The following is a 26,696-nucleotide window of genomic DNA, read 5'->3' on the forward strand; positions in this document are numbered from 1 at the left end:
AAAACGCACTCACGATGAAATGTTCTCCGAGCTCATGCTGTCCTCCCACACTGACAGAGCACAGACGAATGCGTGGAGGCAAATAATGTCAGAGTGCAGGAAAGCACAAAATGACTGGGAGGAGAGGTGGAGGGCTGAAGAGAGTAAGTGGCGGGCTGAAGAGAGTAAGTGGCGGGCTGAAGACAGGGCTGAAGCTCAAATGTGGCGGCAGCGTGATGAGAGGAGGCAGGATTCAATGCTGAGGCTGCTGCAGGACCAAACCAGAATGCTCCAGTGTATGGTTGAGCTGCAGCAAAGGCAGCTGGAGCACAGACTGCCACTGCTGCCCCTCTGTAACCAACCGCCCTCCTCCCCAAGTTCCATAGCCTCCACACCCAGACGCCCAAGAACGCGGTGGGGGGGCCTCCGGCCAACCAGCCACTCCACCACAGAGGATTGCCCAAAAAAAAGAAGGCTGTCATTCAATAAATTTTAAAGTTGTAAACTTTTAAAGTGCTGTGCTTAAAGTGCTGTGTGGCATTTTCCTTCCCTCCTCCACCACCCCTCCTGGGATACCTTGGTAGTCATCTCCCTATTTGTGTGATGAATGAATAACGAATGCATGACTGTGAAGCAGCAATGACTTTATTGCCTCTGCAAGCGGTGATTAAAGGGAGGAGGGGAGGGTGGTTAGCTTACAGGGAAGTAGAGTGAACCAAGGGGCGGGGGGTTTCATCAAGGAGAAACAAACAGAACTTTCACAGCGTAGCCTGGCCAGTCATGAAACTGGTTTTCAAAGCTTCTCTGATGCGTACCGCGCCCTCCTGTGCTCTTCTAACCGCCCTGGTGTCTGGCTGCGCGTAACCAGCAGCTAGGCGATTTGCCTCAGCCTCCCACCCCGCCATAAACGTCTCCCCCTTACTCTCACAGATATTGTGGAGCACACAGCAAGCAGTAATAACAGTGGGAATATTGGTTTCGCTGAGGTCTAAGCGAGTCAGTAAACTGCGCCAGCGCGCCTTTAAACGTCCAAATGCACATTCTACCACCATTCTGCACTTGCTCAGCCTGTAGTTGAACAGCTCCTGACTACTGTCCAGGCTGCCTGTGTACGGCTTCATGAGCCATGGCATTAAGGGGTAGGCTGGGTCCCCAAGGATACATATAGGCATTTCAACATCCCCAACAGTTATTTTCTGGTCTGGGAAGAAAGTCCCTTCCTGCAGCTTTTGAAACAGACCAGAGTTCCTGAAGATGCGAGCGTCATGCACCTTTCCCGGCCATCCCACGTTGATGTTGGTGAAACATCCCTTGTGATCCACCAGAGCTTGCAGCACTATCGAAAAGTACCCCTTGCGGTTTATGTACTCGGCGGCTTGGTGCTCCGGTGCCAAGATAGGGATATGGGTTCCGTCTATAGCCCCACCACAGTTAGGGAATCCCATTGTAGCAAAGCCATCCACTATGACCTGCACATTTCCCAGGGTCACTACCCTTGATATCAGCAGATCTTTGATTGCGTGAGCTACTTGCATAACAGCAGCCCCCACAGTAGATTTGCCCACTCCAAATTGATTCCCAACTGACCGGTAGCTGTCTGGCGTTGCAAGCTTCCACAGGGCTATCGCCACTCGCTTCTCAACTGTGAGGGCTGCTCTCATCCTGGTATTCATGCGCTTCAGGGCAGGGGAAAGCAAGTCACAAAGTTCCATGAAAGTGCCCTTACGCATGCGAAAGTTTCGCAGCCACTGGGAATCGTCCCAGACCTGCAACACTATGCGGTCCCACCAGTCTGTGCTTGTTTTCTGAGCCCAGAATCGGCGTTCCACAGCATGAACCTGCCCCATTAGCACCATGATGCATGCATTGGCAGGGCCCATGCTTTCAGAGAAATCTGTGTCCATGTCCTGATCACTCACGGGACCGCGCTGACGTCGCCTCCTCGCCCGGTATCGCGTTGCCATGTTCTGGTGCTGCATATACTGCTGGATAATGCGTGTGGTGGTTGATGTGCTCCTAATTGCCAAAATGAGCTCAGCGGCCTCCATGCTTGCCTTGGTATGGCGTCCGCACAGAAAAAAGGCGCGGAACGATTGTCTGCCGTTGCTCTGACGGAGGGAGGGGCGACTGACGACACGGCTTACAGGGTTGGCTTCAGGGAGCTAAAATCAACAAAGGGTGTGCCTGTACATCAAGGAGTATTTCAGGCAGGACTGCACGGAGGGTTCCAATAAGAAATGGTGCACCAAAGTTATCGTTGTTATTGGAACAAGGAGGTTAGCCTGGCCTCTGATTGATACATGGCTAGATTAACCTCGCTGCGCCTTCTCTGTGACTGACTGCAGTGTGATCTAGACAGGGGAGGAGGAAAATGAGTACAAAACAAATCTGGTCTATTTCTTGTTCTGACCCACTCCATCTATCCTTTACATCTTTGGCTGGCAGCAGACGGTGCAGAAGGACTGCATGCCATCCACATCTCATGGCTGCTTGGCAGAAGATGGTACAGTACGACTGCTAGCCATCTTCATCTCTTGCCTGCCTGGCATAAGATGGTACAATACGACTGCTAGCAATCCTCATCTCTTGCCTGCCTGGCAGAAGATGGTACAGTACGACTGCTAGCAGTCCGTATCGCCTGCCCGCTCACCATAAGACGGTTCAATAGGACTGCAGGACTAAAGAGAATGACCTGGTCAAGTCACTCCAAATTTAGTCCCTGCGCCCATGTCTGCCCAGGCGCTCCCAGCCAACGTGGCCAGGAGCACCTCGGACACGACGAGGACGACTACCAATTGTATTGCACCGTCTGCTGCCACAAGGCAAGGGGTTGCTGCTACTGTGTAGCAATGCCGTACCACGTCTGCCAGCATCCAGGAGACATAGGGTGACGGTTACCTGAGCGGGCTCCATGCTTGCCGTGGTATGGCGTCTGCACAGGTAACTCAGGAAAAAAGGCGCGAAATGATTGTCTGCCCTTGCTTTCACGGGGGGAGGGAGGGTGGGAACGGGGTCCTGACGATATGTACCCAGAACCACCCGCGACAATGTTTTAGCCCCATCAGGCATTGGGATATCAACCCAGAATTCCAATGGGCAGCGGAGACTGCGGGAACTGTGGGATAGCTACCCACAGTGCAACGCTCCGGAAGTCGACGCTTGCCTCGGTACTGTGGAAGCGCTCCGCCGAGTTAATGCACTTAATGCACTTAGAGCATTTTCTGTGGGGGGACACACACTCGAATATATAAAACTGATTTCAAAAAAACCGACTTCTATAAATTCGACCTAATTTCGTAGTGTAGACATACCCTTAGGCTCTAAGGAATGTCAAGCAGGGCAAAAATTGTCCTTTGTTTTTAAAATGGTCATATTGTTGCACTGACAACTATGTTAACAGAAACATTATCAAAACCATGTTTAAACACAGGAACACATTTTTATCTCCTGTATAAATTAGAACTAAATTTAATCAGGCTTCTAATTGTTAAATTCAACAGACTAGAGGGATCTTGGGCCAGCAATAAGTGAGGGCATTCACAGTCAAACCAGTTCCTTAATGCTCAGTTATTAAATAAAAAATTATTACTAATATTAATATTTACTTTGCTCAAGTGCAGAGTAAGAAGTAGCCATACAAACAAAATCGGTATTCCAGCCTTAAGGAACAAAACATAAAGAACTCCATGGAAAAAAACCAAAACAAATCTGATTGTCTAATATATATATCACTATAAGAATAAGATAATCCATTGTCTCCAGAACTTATTAGTGTACAGTCCAAAACACTGGACTACAAGAAGAGATTTTCTTTAATAGCAGCTGCACTGTTTCAGCTATTATTGGGCTTTTAGGACATTTATACCCTCCCAGTACATTTTAGAAATGGCCTTATCCAAAGCTCAACTCTTTTCTGCTTTTCTAGAGGCAAAACCTAACAGCTTTGACAGTATAACACCACTAAAACAGATTACTTGATCCTACATGGGTTATACTTAAAATGCTTTTGGCTTCATTACACCAACCATCTGCTCTCTTATGGCAGGAGTTCAGTACCCTGCTGGGATTTGCCTTCTCAGTGGGGTCAGCAGGGAATTTCTATATAGATGAAACCGACAGAATCTCTTCAGTAAGAATCACGTAGGGAGATGCAGGGGATGGAGTGAGAAGGGAAAAAGCATAAAAGAATAATTAGTTTGTGATAAATCACTGCTCCAATGCACAGTGGACTGAACTGGGCATCATGAACTGTGGATTCCATTCCTCATTCTGATACTGACCTGCTGGCTGAGCTTGTCAAGTCACTTGACTGATCCGTGCCTCAGTTTCCCCATCTGTAAATTGGGGATAGTAATACCTGCCTTCCCTTGTAAAGTGCTTTGCAATCTCTAGATGAAAATTGCTGTATAAGAGCTATGTATTATTTCCATAGAATATCTAAAACTGCTAAGCTAGTGTAAAATGCATGTTTCTCAGCGTAGTGCATTTCCAATGCCTTTAAAAAAAAAGCTTCCTCAGTTATTGTTTGAACACTGCTGCAAATGTCTGGAAGAGAAGACAAATTGATATGCTTCTTTATGGCCTTTGATACATCAGCTACTCCTGAGAAAATTCTGCACCACTGTGCATATGCAGAATTCATGTCCCACTGCAGGTTTGTTTTTTTTTCTCCACCGAATAGAGATTCTGCTGGCAAGGTGCTGCAGTTACACCTTTCACCCACAAGGGGTTGCTGTGGCACCAGAAGAGAGGACAGCCAGCAGACAGAGGGAAGGGGAAGAGGCTGCATTCTTCACAGCAGGGCCAGGTGAGCAGGCACACGACAGACAGAGCGGGGCACAGGGGGCTGCTGTGGGAGGGGGTCAGAGACTGGGATTCCAAAGGGCTAATGGGGTGACAGCATTGGGCCAGGGCCTGAATGGGAGGGGGGCTGCAGGGCCACATGGGGAGGGGACAAGGCAGTGCAGGGATAGACATGGATGGGGTAGGAGGGTGCAGGGACAGGCAGGGACAGGGGGTGTGCAGATGTGCCTGACGGAGGCTGGGGTCAGCCCCCGCAACTCCTTAACAACCCCCCCCAAAAAAAACCCCAAAACCCCCAACACTGTTCCATACTTCTCCTACCCACACCCAACAACTTACCCAGTACTGTCGCAGGCTCCTTCTGTCAGCTCCTGCATTACCCCTGATTCCCACCAAAAAACAAAATATATATTTCCTGATTATTTTTTTAAATATGTATTGTTACAGACATACTTGCTGATTAAATTATGTTGGTAATTTATTTCAAAATACCTATTTAAACTGGCATGTTATATTGTGCTATTTTGAAAAAAAAATATGCAGAATTTTAAAATATTGCACACAGAACTTTTAATTTTTTGGCACAGAATTCCCCCAGCAGTAATCAGCTACAATAGACCAAAAACATCACAGCACATTTCACTGTACAAGATTTCTATTCTTGCTTTTTGACTCTGGAACTAACTGGATCGTGTATTTAATGTGGCGGAGAGAAACCAATGTCAGATCCACAGGATCTGTGCCATGCCCAGCCTTTAAGCAGTCCCTTGGGAGAATCCCCTCAGTGTGCTAGACTCCCTCAGGGTCACTGCTACAAGGGTAGCCTCCAACACCTCCTAGACTGAGCCTTGGGCTCCTGCACTCATTTTTCATTGTGCACTTTGCCCAGTGAGTCCTACTGAGATAGATTCCTGTTCAGAAACTTATCAATGCACTCCCACAGGTATATGCAGCAATTCCATGCCACCTTTTCCAAAAAGAGTAGGGTTTATTAGACACACAAGGTGTGTGAGGTAAGATCTTTTATTGGACCTACTTCTACTGTTGAGAGAGAGAAGCTTCTGAGCCACACAGAACTCTTCTTCAGATAACTGGAATATTGGATCGGGAAGTCCTTAGATGAGAGAAGCAAAGGTTAAGACGTAGTCCATGTTGGCTAAAATGAGAGCTCCCATGAGCCATGTGGCTGGACGAACCATCTTGGTTTCCTTTCTCTGTCTCACTTTGTTCTTTTTGTCTTAGCTTCAGGTAAGAGACCTGTGCCACACTGTGTGTGTGTGTGTGTGTGTGTACGTACACACTGTAAAAGAACAGCTGTGGCTGGCCCAGGTCAGCTGACTTGGCTTCCCAGCCTGAGCCCAAACGTCTACACGGCAATTTTACAACCCTGAAGCCTGACCCCTGCTCATGAATCAGCTGACTAGGCCTACCACTGGTGTTCTGTTTCAGTGTAGACATACTTTGACACAATTCCTAATCACCACCTCCTCCATCCATTGTTCTCTGGCTGTAAAACCATGTTAAGTTCACACGTCTTGCTTGCTGGAAGCCTGCCATGGATGTATTAATTGTTCAGTCCTTGATGTTTCCATTCCATTCCATTCCAGTATGCAGGGTCTTCCATTGCTATGGGTTGGTTCCAGCCAATCTTTAAACAAACCATTCATATCACCCCAGACAGCTATGTGACAAGACACCTGCTTTGCCCCAGGAGCAGGATTTTAAACCCTTCTTCACTCACTGGTTAGCAATACCAGAGTGAAAGGTACAGTCATACAGATAGAAGTGGGAATTGTCTAATATTTTTATGAACTGTTGCAACATACACAAGAATATGTGCAAGTAGCAAAAACAAATTCCACACCATGCACACTAAGGGGAAAACAGACACAGAAGCTTTGACATTTAGTAAATGTATAGCCAAGAATAGACCCAGCCTAAGAGCTTGGCTTTGCATACGATTCAGCTTCCCATTCCCAGTTCAGGTGGTAGTAAGAGTAAATCCAGTTCAAACACGTAATTATGAGTTATGGGAAAGGAAAATAGAAATCTATGGGCATGGTTCAAAGTCCAATGAAGTCAAGAGAAGGACAGCCACTGACTTAAATGGGCTGTGGATCAGGCTCAGTGTGGGGAATTTACACAGTCCATGGATTTCAGATCCCCCATACATTTTATCCTTGCCTTTTTACCCCATAATTGTTTTAATTTTTAAAGTCAAATGGAATTACTGTACACTGAACTTACATCAGCTGAAGTTTCTAGCCCTTCTGGTTATAAAGAAAACCTTCCAGATAAGGCCCAATACATCAGTACTTAACAGTAGCCAGACAACCTCAAACAGCAGCTCTAACAGATGAGTGAATTCCCCCATCTTAATAGGATGTTAACTCTGAACCCTACTGAACAAGCCTCTGGGAACACAATGGAGCTGTGCTGCCATGAAGCAAGTCCAACAGTAATAACTATAATTAATAATGCCAATTTAACATTGTTGGAAGTTTATTGACATCATTGGTTATGCAAGCTATTATCATGGCCCAAATTCAATCAAATTCCTTTATTAAATCTAAAGGCCAAATGGTATTTGTACATTGCACTAAACATGTCTAAAAGCCTAAATAATAAGCAATTACATCCACATAGTAACACACATTCATAAGCATTCTCATGAAAGTGTTATACCAATAAAATAAAAACCAGCAGGATCTTATTAAAGGGGAAAAGGCAAAATACCACATTTATTGTGAATATAGAAAGAATCATAGTAAGCAGTTAGTTATAGTTATAACATTCCATTCAATCTCATATTTATTCACACATTCATTCATACACACACACACACACACAGGTTCTGCAAGGTTGTTATCATAGTTACCAGCCTTAGAGTTGCTCATGCCAAGCCACTGGCCAGGTGGCCTGGACATGAGGAGGGAGCAGGGCCTTGTCAGATGCTCATCTGATGCTCCTGGAAGTTGGTTTGCAGAATCAGACCCCAAAGTTCTCACTTTCTAGAGTCCATTTTTATAGGAATTTCTTCCTATGCCAGTCTATGGGAATTGCTTCATCATGCTGTTGCTGAATCAATCAGCAGATAGCACATTCCTGACGGCTCCGTGCTGCTAGATGTTATCTTGTTCTTTGGTTCTCCCATTCTTGAGGCTGTTGGGTGGATTCCAGTCTGCCCTCCGGGGGTCCTCTGGTTATTTCCACTTGACGCCTTCTTCAGCCGATGGACACTGGATTCTTAGGCTGGCACCTCCCAGATCATTCAGTTATTATCCACACCAAGCATCCATCCACATACATCCTCTATCTCTATTTTAATCACAATTGTTAATACAACAAAAGGGCGGGGAGTCTCTGGGTGCTGTTTCTGTTGTTACAGAGTATTGCTTTGAGTCTCTCTCTGTGTGAATTGCTTTGAGAACAGACTCTGTCTTAGAATGTACTAACACAATTAGCAGCTTGCAAGTTTCACACATAGAGGGACAGAAACAGTACCAAAAACCAAAGAGACCTCTTAATTAGTAATACCCTGGAATTTAAAACTATGGGGAATCAAAGTCATTTGTGATTTTAATACAGAACTTCTTTAATATGATTCAACAAAAGGATCAGTTCCAGGGATAACCCTCTCCTCCTGGCTTGCGCCAGTATGACCAGATAAGTTCTGATAATACCCCTCACAAGCCGTATACACTAACAAATAAGTGATGTCATAATGAGTTACAATCTTAGCTAAACCCAGGTTTTGGCCAGGTTAGGGTTGATCCCTTTCCTGGTCTTGGCTAAAACAAAATATGGCAATTTGATCTTTCTCCAAGATAATGTTGGTATGTTGGGGCATCACAATCCTCCTTTCTTGTTCAAGCTAGGTAGAACCAGTCGTAAGAAAAGGGTCCTAATTATTATCAACCACATTTTGAGCTCAAAGAAAAGGAGTACTTGTGGCATTTTTACAATTTATCTTGCCAATTGCATGGTTACCTATATTTTCAAAGCCTTTCCCATGGCTGCTAAAACACCTTTATTTCCCTTAAATAACAAAACATTTTCCTTTAAGAAGCTATGCTAATTTAACCCTTTATGTACCCATCTAATCCTACAAATGTAAACATTAGTAACTATTTCATTGCGGATTTGCTTAACAGAACCATCCAGCTCATGTGCTTAGTGCTTATCCACTGAGCCATTCTTCTGAAAGAACATCCCCCTGAAATAAAGTTGCAGGATTTCAAAATGTAACCACTTTAAAATCAAATATTTGATTTAACATTAACATTATTTTATTTTTGTCCTCAGCTAGAACCTCCTCCCTTTAAAGGAGGAATCTTGGTTTACCGGAGGAAAAAATACATTGAGGAGGGGAGGGAAACCCCAGTGCCCAGGCAAATATTGAAACGATTTGCCCTAGTTGTTTTAGGGAGCTTAATCCCCATTAAGGCTAAAAGAAATTAGTGAGAAGGAGCTATTATTTCATCTAGTCCATTCCTTGCCAACTGAAGACTGCTCTCTGATGTACGTTTCCCAGTTTTGTCTAGTCTTAAGCAACGGGACAGCCACAATTTAGTGGACTTACCTCAGATCATATCATTAGAAATTTCCCCCTGATATTCTGCCTCAAAATTCCCTTTAATAGAATTCCATTATTGTTATTTTTACTCCTAAACAATTCCTCTCCCTTAGTGTTTACTCCTACAGACAACCAGAGGCAGTTATCATGTCATCCCTTAGACCATGCCTACACTGTTGTGGCTAGAACAACACAGCTACAGCTGTGCCGTTGTAGTGTAGATGCTTCCTACATCCCCAGAAAGGGTTTTTCCTTCAATATAGTTAATCCCCACTCCACGAATTCGTCCTTCAACCTAGCTGCTCCAACAGCGAGGAAGAGGTCAACCTAAGTACCTGAGCCTCACACAGGGCACTACATTTTTCACACCCCTAAGCCACAAGCCAGGTCAATCTAATTTTTAGGTGGAGACCAGCCTGCCCAATTAGTCTGCATTTAGCTGCGTTGCTCAGCAAGAGCCAGAAAAGAATCCTACGGCTGTTACAATGCCCTCCCTCCCCACAAGTCCCCCACTTCCTAGAGAGGTTGTTTTTGCTCTGGGTACTTCACAGATTTCTAGGAGAAGCCGGTGGACAATTTTCAAGGATTCAGCATTTTTCACGCAGCTCCACTTCTTGGTTACTTGATGTAAATAAGCTCACTCCTAAATGCAGCTCTTGTTAGTAGAGCACCACCTGACTATTCAAGTATGAAAACAATTTTCAGGTCAAGGAAACAAGAACTGGCTAAGCAGCCACTGCTCATTTAAAAAGGGAAAAATAAAAGTTGCCTTGTTTTCTTCCTAAGGCGTGTCTTTGAAAAGCATTTTCACTCCCTGCCCCCAACCTGCTTCTTTATCTGTAGCTCTCACACACACACTCTGACACAGTGCCCTGGCTGCACAGAGAGACGGAAGCTGCTGGAAACATGGCTGGTGATTTAATTTTGCTTGCTGCAGTATCCCTTCTTTCAGCCTGCCAGCAAAGTAAGGCCTGTGGGGTTTTCTGGCTGGGGCTGAGGGATAGTTTCCATGGATCCTAGAACACTGGAGATATTTTATACTAAGCTAGTTTTCTTGTCACTTGAGTGTCTGAGAATTCATAAAAAAAGTTGTCACCAACTGGAGCATTAGGTACCCCTTCTCTGTCCTCTGAAGAGGATGTGGTACAGGGAGACAGATTACCTTGCTAGGGAGTGGGGGGGGGGTTTACAATTTTTCCCTTTTATGTTTTGTTTGTAGATTTTTGGGATTGTTAAACTGTTGCTAGAGAGTTTGTAAGCTGATGCAGACTCATCCTTCTGCCATGTTCTGCGCTGGCTTCGGGTTTTTTAGACACTTACACAGCTTGAATCCTCAAACTACCAACTCCTAAAATCACATTCTTGAAGCCTTGAGCCAAAAGCTCTTTTAAAAACTGTCCCCTCAAGCAGATGGCAAAGTATCTAATATCAGAAAGGAAAAAGGACAAAACCTATTAAGTTACAAAGAAGGCACTTGCAGCATGTGGATGTTTCATAATATCCTCTCATCAGGGGTTCCTAAATATATAGATTTATTTTATCCACTGTGGAAATACTTCTTAGATTCACATACAGTATGTGGCTTTCCCACCACTTTGCAAACTACAGCTATAGTAGATAAATGGAACGGGAGAAAGAAGAACGACAATAGTGTGATTAGATATGGTACAGTGACAGCATTTTCAACACTAGCAATTGTTTTCCTTCAGATAATATGGTTGTGTCTACAGCAAGCCATAGGATATATATGCTGTATGGGTTGAAGGAGGACTAAGCCTGAGATAAGGAGCAGAGGTTCAAGTTTACGGCTTTGTCAGTACTTGTAAGCTGACTGCTTTGTCTGCAGCAATGCCAACTCTTTATATTTGGTGTTTTCTTAAAGCCCCAGTTCCTGGGTCATGTCATTCATTACAAAAAAAGTTTCTAATTTGGGGAGAAAAGCTTAAAAATGTGAACCCTCAAGATTAAATAACCAGAAGCCAAATAAAAAGAACCCAACAATTATTATTTTTAAAAATCTCATGACTTGAGGGGGGCCTGGCTCATGATTTTTGAATGTTTGAAGTTGGCAACACTGCTTTCATTCTTGAGTTGCGTGTGCCAGATGGGGCTCTCCCGAACAACCTATGTGGCTCTTAGCACAGCGTTTATCTCCTGCGACAGTATTTACCATGAGCTTCCATGAAAGTTCATCCTGCTGCAAGGGCTGCTGTGCTTTACACTGTTTAAAGTGAAAACAGGAAGAAATGTGACAAGGAAGGGCAAAGAGCCGCTGCCGAAAAAGTGAATACATTCTGAAAACTCTAAAACACAGGGGCTACATCGACACTAGAAATGCCACAGTGACACAGTTGCAGCACTGCAGGTGAGCTGCTATAACACTGTCTTGGAGCCGCGACAGTAACAGAAGGGAGTAAATCCCTCCCTTCAACAAGCGATAATTAGGTTGGCAGAAGAATCATGTTGACCTAGTGGTGTCTATACAGGGGTACTTAGATCAGTTTAACTGTATCATCTGATCAATCAGGGTGATTTGTCACAGCACCGAGGGTGTGGTTAGGTCAACTGAACTTTATAATAAAGACCCACCCAGAGTCGGTGAGGTTAATCAGAAAATCCAGCCCTGCCCAAGCCTCTGCTCTTCCGTGTATTCTGTTAAAGTGGCAGTGTAAGAACCTGTTACAACCAGTTCTGGTAGTGGGAGCAGCCCTTTGTCCAAATGTTTGACAGCTGTCAGCACAAGACACCTAGCTATTAAACATCTAGTGGCTTGTCTGCACTCCCATTTATTCCATTACATGTACAGTTCTGTGCTGGGAGTGAACAACTAGGCAATAAGACCCCTCTGCAGCAGCGCTGGAAGCTATGCTTCACCTTACAACGGCTAGAGGCGTGGTAGGACAAACTTTCAGCCTCCCAGAATCACATGGGTATTCAAGGAACCAGGCTGGGCCACGGATTAAGCCAAGCAAGAAGTGGTCTGTGATGGAATGAGCAAGCAGAAACATTGCACCAAGTGGGTTTCCAGCAATGTCTTAGTTTTTAAGAAGAAAAGTAGTACTTGTGGCACCTTAGAGACTAACCAATTTATTTGAGCATGAGCTTTCGTGAGCTACAGCTCACTTCATCAGATGCATGCCGTGGAAACTCTAGCAGACTTCATATATACACAGAGAATATGAAAAAATACCTCCTCCCACCCCACTGTCCAGCTGGTAATAGCTTATCTAAAGTGATCACCAGGTGGGCCATTTCCAGCACAAATCCAGGTTTTCTCACCTTCCACCCCCCCACACACAGATTCACTCTCCTGCTGGTGATAGCCCATCCAAAGTGACAACTCTTTACACAATGTGCATGATAATAAAGTTGGGCCATTTCCTGCACAAATCCAGGTTCTCTCACCCCCTCACCCCCCTCCCAAAAACCAGACACACAAACTCACTATCCTGCTGGTAATAGCTCATCCAAAGTGACCATTCTCCCTATAATGTGCATAATTAAGGTGGGCCATTTCCAGCACAAATCCAGGTTTTCTCACATCCCCCCCACCCCCATACACACACAAACTCACTCTCCTGCTGGTAAAACCCCTTCAAAACTGACCACTCTCCAAGTTTAAATCCAAGTTAAACCAGAACATCTGGGGGGGGGGGTAGGAAAGGAAAAAACAAGAGGAAATAGGCTACCTTGCATAATGACTTAGCCACTCCCAGTCTCTATTTAAGCCTAAATTAATAGTATCCAATTTGCAAATGAATTCCAATTCAGCAGTTTCTCGCTGGAGTCTGGATTTGAAGTTTTTTTGTTTTAAGATAGCGACCTTCATGTCTGTGATTGCGTGACCAGAGAGATTGAAGTGTTCTCCGACTGGTTTATGAATGTTATAATTCTTGACATCTGATTTGTGTCCATTTATTCTTTTACGTAGAGACTGTCCAGTTTGACCAATGTACATGGCAGAGGGGCATTGCTGGCACATGATGGCATATATCACATTGGTGGATGTGCAGGTATACGAGCCTCTGATAGTGTGGCTGATGTTATTAGGCCCTGTGATGGTGTCCCCTGAATAGGTATGTGGGCACAATTGGCAACGGGCTTTGTTGCAAGGATAAGTTCCTGGGTTAGTGGTTCTGTTGTGTGGTATGTGGTTGTTGGTGAGTATTTGCTTCAGGTTGCGGGGCTGTCTGTAGGCAAGGACTGGCCTGTCTCCCAAGATTTGTGAGAGTGTTGGGTCATCCTTTAGGATAGGTTGTAGATCCTTAATAATGCATTGGAGGGGTTTTAGTTGGGGGCTGAAGGTGACGGCTAGTGGCGTTCTGTTATTTTCTTTGTTAGGCCTGTCCTGTAGTAGGTAACTTCTGGAAACTCTTCTGGCTCTATTAATCTGTTTCTTTACTTCTGCAGGTGGGTATTGTAGTTGTAAGAAAGCTTGACAGAGATCTTGTAGGTGTTTGTCTCTGTCTGAGGGGTTGGAGCAAATGCGGTTGTATCGCAGAGCTTGGCTGTAGACGATGGATCGTGTGGTGTGGTCAGGGTGAAAGCTGGAGGCATGCAGGTAGGAATAGCGGTCAGTAGGTTTCCGGTATAGGGTGGTGTTTATGTGACCATTGTTTATTAGCACTGTAGTGTCCAGGAAGTGGATCTCTTGTGTGGACTGGACCAGGCTGAGGTTGGTGGTGGGATGGAAATTGTTGAAATCATGGTGGAATTCCTCAAGGTCTTCTTTTCCATGGGTCCAGATGATGAAGATGTCATCAATATAGCGCAAGTAGAGTAGGGGCTTTAGGGGACGAGAGCTGAGGAAGCGTTGTTCTAAATCAGCCATAAAAATGTTGGCATACTGTGGGGCCATGCGGGTACCCATAGCAGTGCCGCTGATCTGAAGGTATACATTGTCCCCAAATGTGAAATAGTCACATAGACAAAGTCACAAAGTCACAAAGTTCAGCCACCAGGTTAGCCGTGACATTATCGGGGATAGTGTTCCTGACGGCTTGTAGTCCATCTTTGTGTGGAATGTTGGTGTAGAGGGCTTCTACATCCATAGTGGCCAGGATGGTGTAATCAGGAAGATCACCGATGGATTGAAGTTTCCTTAGGAAGTCAGTGATGTCTCGAAGGTAGCTGGGAGTGCTGGTAGCGTAGGGCCTGAGGAGGGAGTCTACATAGCCAGACAATCCTGCTGTCAGGGTGCCAATGCCTGAGATGATGGGGCGCCCAGGATTTCCAGGTTTATGGATCTTGGGTAGTAGATAGAATATCCCAGGTCGGGGTTCCAGGGGTGTGTCTGTGCGGATTTGATCTTGTGCTTTTTCAGGAAGTTTCTAGAGCAAATGCTGTAGTTGCTTTTGGTAACTCTCAGTGGGATCATAGGGTAATGGCTTGTAGAAACTCGTGTTGGAGAGCTGCCGAGCAGCCTCTTGTTCATATTCCGACCTATTCATGATGACAACAGCACCTCCTTTGTCAGCCTTTTTGATTATGATGTCAGAGTTGTTTCTGAGGCTGTGGATGGCATTGTGTTCTGCACGGCTGAGGTTATGGGGCAAGTGATGCTGCTTTTCCACAATTTCAGCCCGTGCACGTCGGCGGAAGCACTCTATGTAGAAGTCCAGTCTGCTGTTTCGACCTTCAGGAGGAGTCCACCTAGAATCCCTCTTTCTGTAGTGTTGGTAGGGAGGTCTCTGTGGATTAGTATGTTGTTCAGAGGTATTTTGGAAATATTCCTTGAGTCGGAGACGTCGAAAATAGGATTCTAGGTCACCACAGAACTGTATCATGTTCGTGGGGGTGGAGGGGCAGAAGGAAAGGCCCCGAGATAGAACAGCTGCTTCTGCTGGGCTGAGAGTATAGTTGGATAGGTTAACAATATTGCTAGGTGGGTTGAGGGAACCATTGCTGTGGCCCCTTGTAGCATGTAGTAGTTTAGAAAGTTTAGTGTCCTTTTTCTTTTGTAGAGAAGCAAAGTGTGCGTTGTAAATGGCTTGTCTAGTTTTAGTAAAATCCAGCCACGAGGAAGTGGAAGTGGAAGTGTGTGAGGGGGTGGAGGGTGAGAAAACCTGGATTTGTGCTGGAAATGGCCCACCTGGTGATCACTTTAGATAAGCTATTACCAGCTGGACAGTGGGGTGGGAGGAGGTATTTTTTCATATTCTTTGTGTATATATAAAGTCTGCTACAGTTTCCACGGGCATGCATCCGATGAAGTGAGCTGTAGCTCACGAAAGCTCATGCTCAAATAAATTGGTTAGTCTCTAAGGTGCCACAAGTACTCCTTTTCTTTTTGCGAATACAGACTAACACGGCTGTTACTCTGAAACCTGTCATTAGTTTTTAAGACTTGCTGCAGGAGAGAGAAGGGGAGGTTTTACAGACCCATTAGAAAAACTAGTGGGGCTCCAGACTGAAGTAGAATGAATTTGAGTCATGGCTGCTTGGAGATGATTCTGTAGAGAGAATAGATACAGTGTCCCCTTTCCTGTGTTTTATTTGGTGCCTAATATCCTTTTATCTGCATCCAGTCAGGTGCTACTATGAGGCATCTGATTTGTTTTCAAATCAAGAATAGTTTAACACACCATTGACTGTGATACAAATGACTGATTTTACACTGTGCATGATTTTTGCACCAGGAATAAGACATCTGAGGTGCTGTCCCTTGTACATAAGCTTTGTGCTATATTTTCATAGCAAGGAGACAGTCTTGCTAAATGTGACTGCCAGCTGAAATCAGAAAAAGACCAACTCAAGCATACTTCTCAGCTAATAGATGTGACTGGAGTCCAGTGGTTGAAGTCGATTGGATTTGTGCTGGATTGTAATCCAAGGGGTTAAACTAGGGTATATAAAACTGCTTTCATTTCTATTTGCTTTCAAAGAGTTAAGATGCAAATTCTAACTGGTGAAAAAAGTATATGTGGTAACTTGTTCCACCGCAGCTAAGGCCTCATGTCACCTACTGTATAATTCAAAGCATCTAGATGCATCTTCTCTTTTAAGAAAGAAGCGATGTAAATTCTCCAGTAAAAAAAAAATGGTTACAACTGGTTTTCAAAGGGAAAAGCAACTTCCTGTCTGTCTGCAAAAGATAGCAAGTTATGAAAATTGTAGTTGGGTAGGTATAAAGTTACTCGCTTCTTTCAGGGGGCATATAAACCCCAATCTCACCGTCCTGAGTTAGGCAAAGATCCCACTGAGTTTGGTGGAAGCTTTTCCCGATTAAGGAATGGGCCATTGTCAGTGCAGTACGATCACAAGAGTCTGGATTTTTGCCCATGGTGAGCCAAATTCACCCCGTAAGATTTCATTAAGCCTCTTAAACCCAACTATAACTAGAGGCTTGTTAAACCACCAGTGGCAAGTGTACACTTTATTACAGCTAAGGCCTTGTCTGTACTAGAGCACATTTCAGCTGGCTGTACTGCACCAGCTGAGGCACAAAATTCCATGCTAGCCGCCCTAAATAGGCTGAGATTTTTCCCTGAGTCCATACCAAGGTTGTTCTAAACCAGTTTGGGTATGATGGGCTGCTCAGCTGGCCAACTTCCTTTATTTCATCAGCTGAGAATCCTGTCCCAGCCTGATAATGCCCCCCGGCTCAAAGTACAGCCTGGGGACCAACCAGCTATGGTTTGCTAGCTGCAGATGGTGGTCCAATGAAACATGTGGTCTGTCAAATTGGCCCTTGCAGCTCATGAACCAAGTAGGGTTTGGTGGCTCTAAGTAGCAGCAGGAGGAAGAGAGCATTTTGAGTGGGTGGTAAGGGAAGGGCCAGAGGGAGACCTTTTGAAAATTCCCTTCCCCACCCCCCCGAAATATTTCAAAAAGTGGCCATCTTGTCCCCCTGAGCACAATTACCCTGAAATATGCTCCTCTGCCTCCTCTAATGCCACCCTCCCCCTCTAAAAGAATTCTGTGGTAGTGAATCACAGCTTGGTCATCAGCTACAATGTAAATGAAGGCGCATTAATGGAGGCAGAGAGGCCTTTCTAGAGGGGAATCCTGTACAAGGTCTGGCAAACCTGCCTTACAGTGAGACTCAAGAAGCTCAGTCTAGTTAGTTTATCCAGAAGAAGGTTATGGGGTGATTTGATCATGGTTTATAATTAAGGTTACGATTTGGTCCCAGATTCTGTGACTTTAACAGATGTGCATGGACTTCTTTGGCTTCAGCTTCAGCCCCGGGGCTCTGGCTTCCGTGATTTATCATCCATTGCCTGTGCCTTTTACTAAAAATACCCGTGACAAAATCTTAACTTTATCTAGAATTACCTACACGGAGAGGAGATTTCAAATTGTAGAGGGCTGTGGACTAGTGGACAAATAACAAAATCCAATGGCTGGAAGTTGAAGCTAGACAAATTCAGTCTGGAAATAAGGTGCTCATTTTTTAACAATGAGGATAGTTAACCATCAGAATAATTTACCAAGGTCTGTGGTGGATTTTTCCAATCACTTGAAATCACCTTGAAGATTATCAGACTGAGAGTATCAGGTCATTCCTGAACCAGAGCCTCCTACAGAACACCACGTTGTCCTGTCCTGTGGCCACTATTAAATAAATCAGATTTGCTTTTCTGCATGTTTAATTTTGTATCAAGTATGACCTGGCCATCTCCATCAAAATCTGATAAACTTTTTAAATAAGATTCACGTTTCTGAGCTGAAGGTGGCAATGAAAATAGATTTTAGGTACACACAGAGGAATGGAGATTATAGAAATACTGGTCACAGCTCCTTAGTTAAGACTTTTGCATTTACAGCAGATATTTAGTCTATTTGTAGTAATAATTGATAATAATAATTAATAATAAATAATAATAATAATAATAATACCTCTTATGTAATACTGCCTAGCTCATGTATAGCACTTCCGCAATAGATCTCAAAGTGTTTTACAAAAGAGGTGAGTAGAACTCATTTTATAGCTGAGGCCACTGCGGCACAGAGAGTTGAAGTGGCTTGCCCAAGATCACCCTCTAGCAAAGCCAGGCATAGAACCCAGGTCTGAGTCTTAGCTCAATGTGCTATCCCCAGGGCCACATAAAGGGTAGGTCTGAATGACACCTGGGAGCATGCTTCCTGATATGGGTAGATAGACACATGCAACCTCTGCTTGAGCTAGTGTGATAAAAACAACAGTCAGGCAGTGGCCTGCCTGAGCTCAGCCCATGTTACTCCTGGCTTGGCTATGCTGCTATTTTTAGCATGCTAGTTGGAGCAGAGCTAGCCCACATCTGTAGCCCTGCACTGGGAAGTACACTCCCAACTGCAGTGCAGGCATACCCAAAATTACAGCACTTACTCGGAGTACAAAATGAATTGCTATGGATGGATGTGTAATACATGTGTGTACACACTCAAAATACTAACCATTGCCAGATGTATCAAAACACATTTGGTACCCAGCTGTTGTTTCCAAAATATGTAACGTTTTCTCTCTCAAAGGTTATACAGCGGAGTCGCATCTTACACGGGGGTTAGGTTCTAAAGTCAGCGCGTAAGGTAAAAATCGCATATAGTCAAAATTACCCTTGAAAAATCCCTTAAATCGCCCATAAAGTACAGTATACTGTACAGGGTTGTGTACACAACCCTGTACAGTAATATGTATAAACATATAAAGTATACAGTAATGTACAGTATATAATAAAGAATACATATGCAAAATATAATTTTACAATACTGTATTTTTAATTACAGGAGGTAATTACAGGGGAGTTGTCAGGGCTTGATGTCGATCCAGGAGATGGAGGCGACGGAGAGCTTGGGTGATAAGAGCGAGTAGTAGACGAAGTGGTTGGCTCTGGTTCAGCTCAAGAAGTTGATTGCATAGGCTCATCTGCTGCTGGTTGTTTTTCCCTTGAAAAACATGGTGATCAGCAACTGTAGCTGTTGTCTCTTGAGCTTCTCAAACATTTTTTGATACGGTCTCAAATAATCTGTAATACGACATGTGATTTTGAGGCTTTGTTCCAGAGGGATCGTATTCAGAAGTTAAATCATTCAAGTGTTTCGCTGCTTGGAACACTTCAGCAAATTTATGAAGATTCCAACCTGCTGGCTCTTCCTGTTCATCGTCATCATCTTAGCCTTCTGTAGACTATTTTATTAGTTCCTCTAACTCTTCGTTAATCAATGTTTCTCTATGGCTCTCAATTCTTCAATTTCTTCCTCAAGAACATTGACGAAGCCATCACCACCCACTTGCGTGGCCACTTGAACAATGAGTTTCACTTCATCAGTGGTTGGGAAACCCTTAAAATCATTCACACGTTCTTTCCATAGGTTTCGCCAACATGCTTTGACTGTTTCAGGCTTGACTGCATCCATTGCCTGTTTAATATAAGTGATGCAGTCGGCAATGTTGAAGGACTTCCAACACTCCATCACATTAAGATTGGGATCAGCATCCATAGCGCTACGCATCCGTGAGAACGTAAGCCTCGTGTACGTGAAACGGTGAATCACGCCTTGGTTGAGAGGTTGGAGGTGGTACTGGGGGGGGAGAAAGATGACTTCAACATCGTTATGCACAAACTGGAGTGCCGCAGGGTGGCCAGGAGCATTGTCTACAATCAGCAACAGTTTAAAGTCAAGTCCTTTCTCTTCGAGGTACCGCTTGACCTCTGGAATGAAACACTTGTGGAACCAATCCAGTAATAATGCTGCCGTCACCCAAGCCTTTTTACTTGATTGTCAGAACACAGGCAGGAGATTTTTGTTCTTGCCTTTTAGGGCATGGGGATTTGCAGCCCTGTAGAGGAAGCCCGGCTTTATTAAATGCCCAGCCACATTGCCACAAAACACAGTCACACAGTCTTTAGCTGCTTTGAAGCCAGGGGATTGTCTTTCTGATTTCCAAGTGTAAGTGCAGTTGGGCATTTTATTTTTCAAGAAGAGCCCAGTCTTGTCAGCATTAAAAACTTGTTCCGGAAGATAGCCCTTTTCTTCTATGATTTTCTTTAATTGTTTGGGGTAGGCTTTTGCTGCCTCTTCATTGGCAGATGAGCTTCACCAGTAGTCTGCACATTTTTGAGGTTGAAGCAGTTCCTAAAACTGTTAAGCCAACCTTGTCTGGCTTTGAATTCCTTCTCATCAGAAGGCTGTCCCTCTTCGGCGGGAGGTTTGAACAGCGCATAGCGGCTAAGAGCCTTTTCTCGCAACGTGTTGCCATTGATAGGCACACGTTTACAGTTCATGTCTTCCAGCCATAAGTTTAATGCCTTTTCAGTCTTCACTAAAGTCGTATCACGCACCTGGCTCATCAACTTAGCAGTTATTGGAGAACTTGATGCCATGGCTTGATGAATTCCTCTCTCGAATCTTGATGGCACGGATGCTAGATTCGTTGTGGCCATATTTACGCGCCACATTGGAGACCGACATACCATCTCTCAAAAAGTCCAACACAGCCAGTTTTTCCTCCAGCATTGGAACAGATCTGTTTCTTCGGTTGAGCACCAGATGAAGTAGTTGGCTTGCGTTTAGGGGACCATGTTGTACAAAAAAATATGTACAGTATCTTTAAACACTAGAATCACACTCAGCACGGCGAAATGCTCAGACTATGAGAGGCATGCGGGAATCGAGACCGACTGAGGGAACAGCAGATTCATGTTTCCCATCTCATGCTCACTCTGGGGCATTGCTCATTAAGTGGAATGGTTGGCAGAATCGCCCGCGCTATTTACAGGTATCTTGTTATTTTTCTTTTTTTTTGCCGAGTGCATATAGTTGAATTTGCGTAAGTTAAATGCGCATATGATGCGACTCACCTGTATATTATTACAAAATTTAATACTACTACAGCACAAAAATGCAGGACCTTAGGGCTGGCTCCACATGGGTTAGGGTGGTGGGTGTGAAGTCACTAGCATAGTGCTTATGTAACCTTTGGGTGGGCTACAGTTGGCTTCATTGCCCTTCTCTAGTGTCTAAAAAACACAAGTCCCACAGAAAAGCACCTAGAGACCCAGAATTCAGTCACTGAGGTTTTTCACCAAGGATCATACAGGGTCAAACTCCTCACAGTCAAGTCCAAAAGAACAAAAGAAGTGAACTTAAGAATTAAGTACCAACTTTATAAAATCTTATGATAGAGGAAAAAAAATAACTTAATTTTTACAACATACCATGGCTACTCCATAAACCATATATATTATCTTCACAGTTCAACATTGTCAAGGTTCCTTCCCCACTCTGAACTCTAGGGTACAGACGTGGGGACCTGCATGAAAACCTCCTAAGCTTACTTTCACCAGCTTAGGTTAAAACTTCCCCAAGGTATAAATTAATTTTATCCTTTGACCCTGGATCTCCACTGCCACCACCAAACTTTAACTGGGTTTACTGGGAAACGTAGTTTGGACATGTCTTTCCCCCGCAAAATCCTCCCAACCCTTGCACCCTACTTCCTGGGGGAGGTTTGGTAAAAATCCTCACCAATTTGCATAGGTGACCACAGACCCAAACCCTTGGATCTGAGAACAATGAAAAAGCATTCAGTTTTCTTACAAGAAGACTTTTAATAGAAGTAAAGGAATCACCTCTGTAAAATCAGGATGGTAGATACCTTACAGGGTAATTAGATTCAAAACATAGAGAATCCCTCTAAGCAAAATCTTAAGTTACAAAAAAGACACACAGACAGGAATAGTCATTCTATTTAGCACAGTTCCTTTCTCAGCCATTTAAAGAAATCATAATCTAACACATACCTAGCTAGATTACTTACTAAAAGTTCTAAGACTCCATTCCTGTTCTATCCCTGGCAAAAGCAGCATACAGACAGACACAGACCCTTTGTTTCTCTCCCTCCTCCCAGCTTTTGAAAGTATCTTGTCTCCTCATTGGTCATTTTGGTCAGGTGCCAGCGAGGTTACCTTTAGCTTCTTAACCCTTTACAGGTGAGAGGATTTTTCCTGTGGCCAGGACGGATTTTAAAGGGGTTTACCCTTCCCTTTATATTTATGACAAATATAAAGAAAAATTAAACAGTCAGTGCCCACAGAAACAATGAGAAGAACTCAACAGTTCCCAAAAGCTTAGATTGAGTTCACCTGAGTCTCAGTTAGAGTCTGCCAAGTCAAAAGCAACATCTTCCCTCCACCTGCACGTAGAAATCTTCAGTTGAAATCCATGCAACTAGGGTGACCAGATGTCCAATTGTATAGGGAGAGTACCGATATTTGGGGCTCTTTCTTATATAGGCACCTCTTTCTTATATAGGCACCTTTTACCCGCCACCCCCATCCCGATTTTTCATACTTGCTATCTCAGACTCTCTCTCCTCCTCTTGCTTTCTCGGACTCTTTCTCCTCCTCTGCTGAAAGCAGCTAGTCAGCTAACTAATTAACCAACCACTCAGTTAAGTACATATCCCAACCCTCTGCCCCAGACCAGTGCCCCTTCCTGCACTCTGAACCCCTCATTTCTGGCTCAGCCCAGAGCCTGCACCCACAGCCTGAGCCCTCATCCCCACACATACCCCAATCTGCTGCCCCAGCCCAGAGGCCCCTCCTGCACCCTGAACCCCTTTCTGGTCTCACCCCAGCTGGAGCTTGCTTCCCCTCCCATTCCCCAACCCCCTGCCCCAGCCTGGGGTCCCCTGCTCCACCCCAAACCCCTCATCCCCAGAGCCCGCACCCCCAGCCGGAGCCCTCACTCCTCCCACACCCCAACCCCATGCCCCAGAGCAGTGAAAATGAGCAAATGAGTGAGGCTGTGGGAGAGCGTGCAGTGGAGGGAGTGGGGAGGGATGGAGGGAGGGAAGAAGCGGGGCAAAGGTGTTTGGTTTTCTGCAATTAGGAAGTTGGCAACCCTAGGCACATGGTCTTTTGTAAAGCAGCTTCCCTGACTACTTGCCCTCATGGAGTCTGAGTCCAGCAGCAGGGAACCTATTGAGCATTCCCAAAACTACCACACCCAATTCCAGAAACTTCTGGATGTCTAGTGCCAATTGTGCATCTGCCTAGCAACAATGAACCAGACTCAACTCATTCCTACCCCTGCTTCCCTAGATCTCATATTGGGTTCTGGGAAGTGGGCGGGCCCCCTAGATCTGTTAAAGAGATCTCTCACTATTAGGTAGGTGGGCTACACATGCTGGGGTGTCATATGGAGCAGGAGCCAGCCATCCTCAACATCATGCTTTGCCAGAGGAGGAACAGAATATTAAGTGTGTAGACAGTTTTACAAAAAGAAAAGGAGTACTTGTGGCACCTTAGAGACGAACTGGTTAGTCTCTAAGGTGCCACAAGTACTCCTTTTCTTTTTGCGAATACAGACTAACACGGCTGTTACTCTGAAACTAGACCGTTTTAGTGACTGAATTCTCTTGCTTTGGGGGGCATTCAGCACGTAACTGTAAAGTTACTGAAGTTGGATTTTGTAATAAGGTTCAGGTCACATTTGAAGTTAGCGTGTGAATTTTTATAGGGGAAGGTAGGGGAGCTGCAAGAGGTGTTGGTCCTTTTCATTCAAATTTAAAAGCAAAACCTGAGGAATGATTATTTCCATTTGAAAAATTGAGATTTGTAGAGGATTGACAGGGCCTGCTGCTTTTCTGAAAAAATAAAGACTCTTTAATCCTTGATCCATTACTTTTACTTGCAGGTCATTTTGCCTGGCTTGTAGGAAAATCAAGAAAGCAGCACAAGATCATGCCCCCAGAAGTCACCGGAACCCCAGAATTTGACAGAATATTCCGTGCACAGTAAGTTCTAGTGTCATTAAAACAGTGGCAATGAGAAACTTCTCATTCATTTAATTAATTGGACACTACAGAGGTCTAATTTAGCCATTCAAGCGTGAAGCAATTTTTTTTCCAGGGTATTTATGATCTTCTGCTGTATGCTATGAGCATAGATCTTAACTCTCAGTGACCTTTCTCTCTTACAAGATATGGGTGGAACAATTGTGGGCATCTCCACAGAACAGCATTTACTAAGACTTTGCACTAACCTGAGGCCTTGCATGACCAAGGTCTTCTGTCCACCACTTGTGAGTGTTTGGTCTCCTCGTAAGAGTAATTGCATTGCATATTCATTCCATGTTCATTGGGCCTGATTCTCCCAGGTACACTGGTCTTCAACTCCTGGTTTACACTGAAAGGAGATTCAGTCATTGTGTTTCTCTACAAACTATATGGAGAGGTTCCATGTACTTTTTCTTTCTAGTTCAAGATACCTAAAATCACAAACTCAATATTTATTAGACTTAGAAATCTTTGTGCTCAAATATTCAAAGAAATTTTTAATTTTCCACAAATACAAAAGCAATTTCAGTCCAGAAGAAAAGGGAAATCACAGAAAGCTCAGACAGACAATACACTATGGCTACTCAACATCTCTAGAGAAATTGAACAACAGATCAGAGCTATTTAATGTGAATATGCTGGTCAAAACTTCACACTTAAGGCTGCTTTGAGTTTATTTTAAGCAGGGTTTTAGCCTTTTTGTTTTTATGAAGATTACAATGTATATTCCCCAAATTTATAGGGCATCTGTGATGAAAGACTGAAATTTCTGAGAATATACAGGTAAATTGGCTAATTAGTTTGAGTTAAAAAATTAATGAGCATTTAAGAAACTTGTCCTGGTGAGTCACCTATTTTTGTATCCTTTTACCTAAAAAAAACAAAAAAAACCAATAGTTGTCACAAGTACCAAACTAGTAACTACACACCTATACCCACAAAAGTGTCTCAGACATAGGACAAACCATTCAGCAATTACTTTTTGAATAGAGTACACTAGATGAACAATGCAACCCACTTACTTCACTCCCTGTGAAGTTTAATTAAAGCTTCAACTGTCACATCATTTAGCTTCCAGCTTTTTATTTAGGTTTGGTTGGTTTAACATAGAAACTGTCATACTGGATCTATCTAGTGGTTCATCGAGTCAAGGAACTTTGCTCAGAGTGGCAAATACCAGATACATCACCATCCCTTGATGCAAGAAAAGCCAAAGTGGATCAGTGGACAACTGTGGAATAACCTGCCCATGGAGGAATGTTTTCCTAGAGCAGTGATTCTCAAACTTTTTTTTTTCCCGCTGCAGACCACTTGAAAATTGCTGAGATCACTTAATGATCTTTCCAAATCTTGTTTGTACCATTAGCTAACTATTGTAAAAAGAAAAGGAGTACTTGTGGCACCTTAGAGACTAACCAATTTATTTGTAGCTCACGAAAGCTCATGCTCAAATAAATTGGTTAGTCTCTAAGGTGCCACAAGTCCTCCTTTTCTTTTTGCGAATACAGACTAACACGGCTGTTACTCTGAAACCTAACTGTTGTAAAGCACTTTGGATAAAAGCACTATATTAAAACAAAAACTTAATAAACTTTTTGTTCTACAAATAAAAGCACACAACTCATATTTTAATATCAGTAGTCTTACCTTTCTAATGTGATGGATGTGCCCTGTCTCCCCTGCTGCGGCAGCCCCCGAGCTGGGGCTGGGAAGGAGCGGAGGGTCTCTCCACAGTTTGAGAACCTCTGTCTTAGATCATTTCATTTAGTGATTGGCTTATGCCCTGAAGCATGAGATTTTAATGTGCAATGTAAGGGTTATTTTAAAACAATCCTATCTAATGTAACTAACATTACTGGATAATAAAAATATCCAGTTATAGAAAGTTGCCTTAAGTAAAAAAGAAATACTAAAATTTTGAATATGAGCAAAGGAAAAGAAAAAAACAATGTGATATCAGGTACAACTGAAAGTTGTGTTTTCAAGCCATTACTGTTGTTGTAATCATTTAGAAGTTCTACCATGTGCTTGTCATGCTTGATACTATAGTCATAGGAATAGTCAGACCAAGGCCTAGTATTTCAGTCACAATGATAGGAACAGAACTGTACATATTTGAAAAGACACAGAAGAGTGAGATTTTTCAAAAGTGCTCATTGTTGGCCTCTCTCTGCTCCCATCCAAGCCAATGGCATGAATTTCACTGGGAACAGCATTTGGCCAAAGCGGAGAGCTTCTGAAAATCCCACCCATAGTTTCTTTCTTGCTCAGGTAACTTTTTTATTAATTTATTCCATAGACAAAACTGTGTGGAGTTTTATTCAATCTTTCTGGTTGCTCTTTGGATTGCAGGCTGGTTTTTCAAACAAGGTAAACACAATTGTTGTTTTATTTTGGCCTAAACAATGTTTTATCAGCTATAATAGTTTCAGTTGTACCCTGAGGTTAATTTAGATGTCCTTTTATTGGCTTTAAATGTTACCTCTTTACGCCCCTTGTTCTTGAGTTATGAGGAAGAGTAAACAGGCTCCAGAATGATCTTGGTATTTTACATGTTTCTGTTCTACCAACTTT

The 26,696-nt window shown here is 43.7% G+C and overlaps 1 protein-coding gene across 3 annotated transcripts in view; it reads left to right on the forward strand.

The window, feature by feature from the left end:
• MGST2 (microsomal glutathione S-transferase 2) overlaps positions 1 to 26,696 on the forward strand; it is an 80,129-nt gene that overhangs the window by 33,221 nt on the left and 20,212 nt on the right. For 2 of the 3 annotated variants that reach the window (XM_073341175.1, XM_073341176.1), the window contains exons 2-4: positions 4,661 to 4,786; positions 23,981 to 24,080; positions 26,422 to 26,492. In XM_073341175.1, coding sequence (XP_073197276.1) covers positions 4,661 to 4,786; positions 23,981 to 24,080; positions 26,422 to 26,492 — 297 coding nt within the window. Of the gene's footprint in view, positions 1 to 4,660; positions 4,787 to 10,214; positions 10,323 to 23,980; positions 24,081 to 26,421; positions 26,493 to 26,696 lie in introns of those variants that run through there. The other variant, XM_073341177.1, reaches the window with a different exon arrangement.

Source organism: Lepidochelys kempii, chromosome 4, assembly GCF_965140285.1.
Source record: "Lepidochelys kempii isolate rLepKem1 chromosome 4, rLepKem1.hap1, whole genome shotgun sequence".
Classification (NCBI taxonomy): domain Eukaryota; kingdom Metazoa; phylum Chordata; order Testudines; family Cheloniidae; genus Lepidochelys; species Lepidochelys kempii.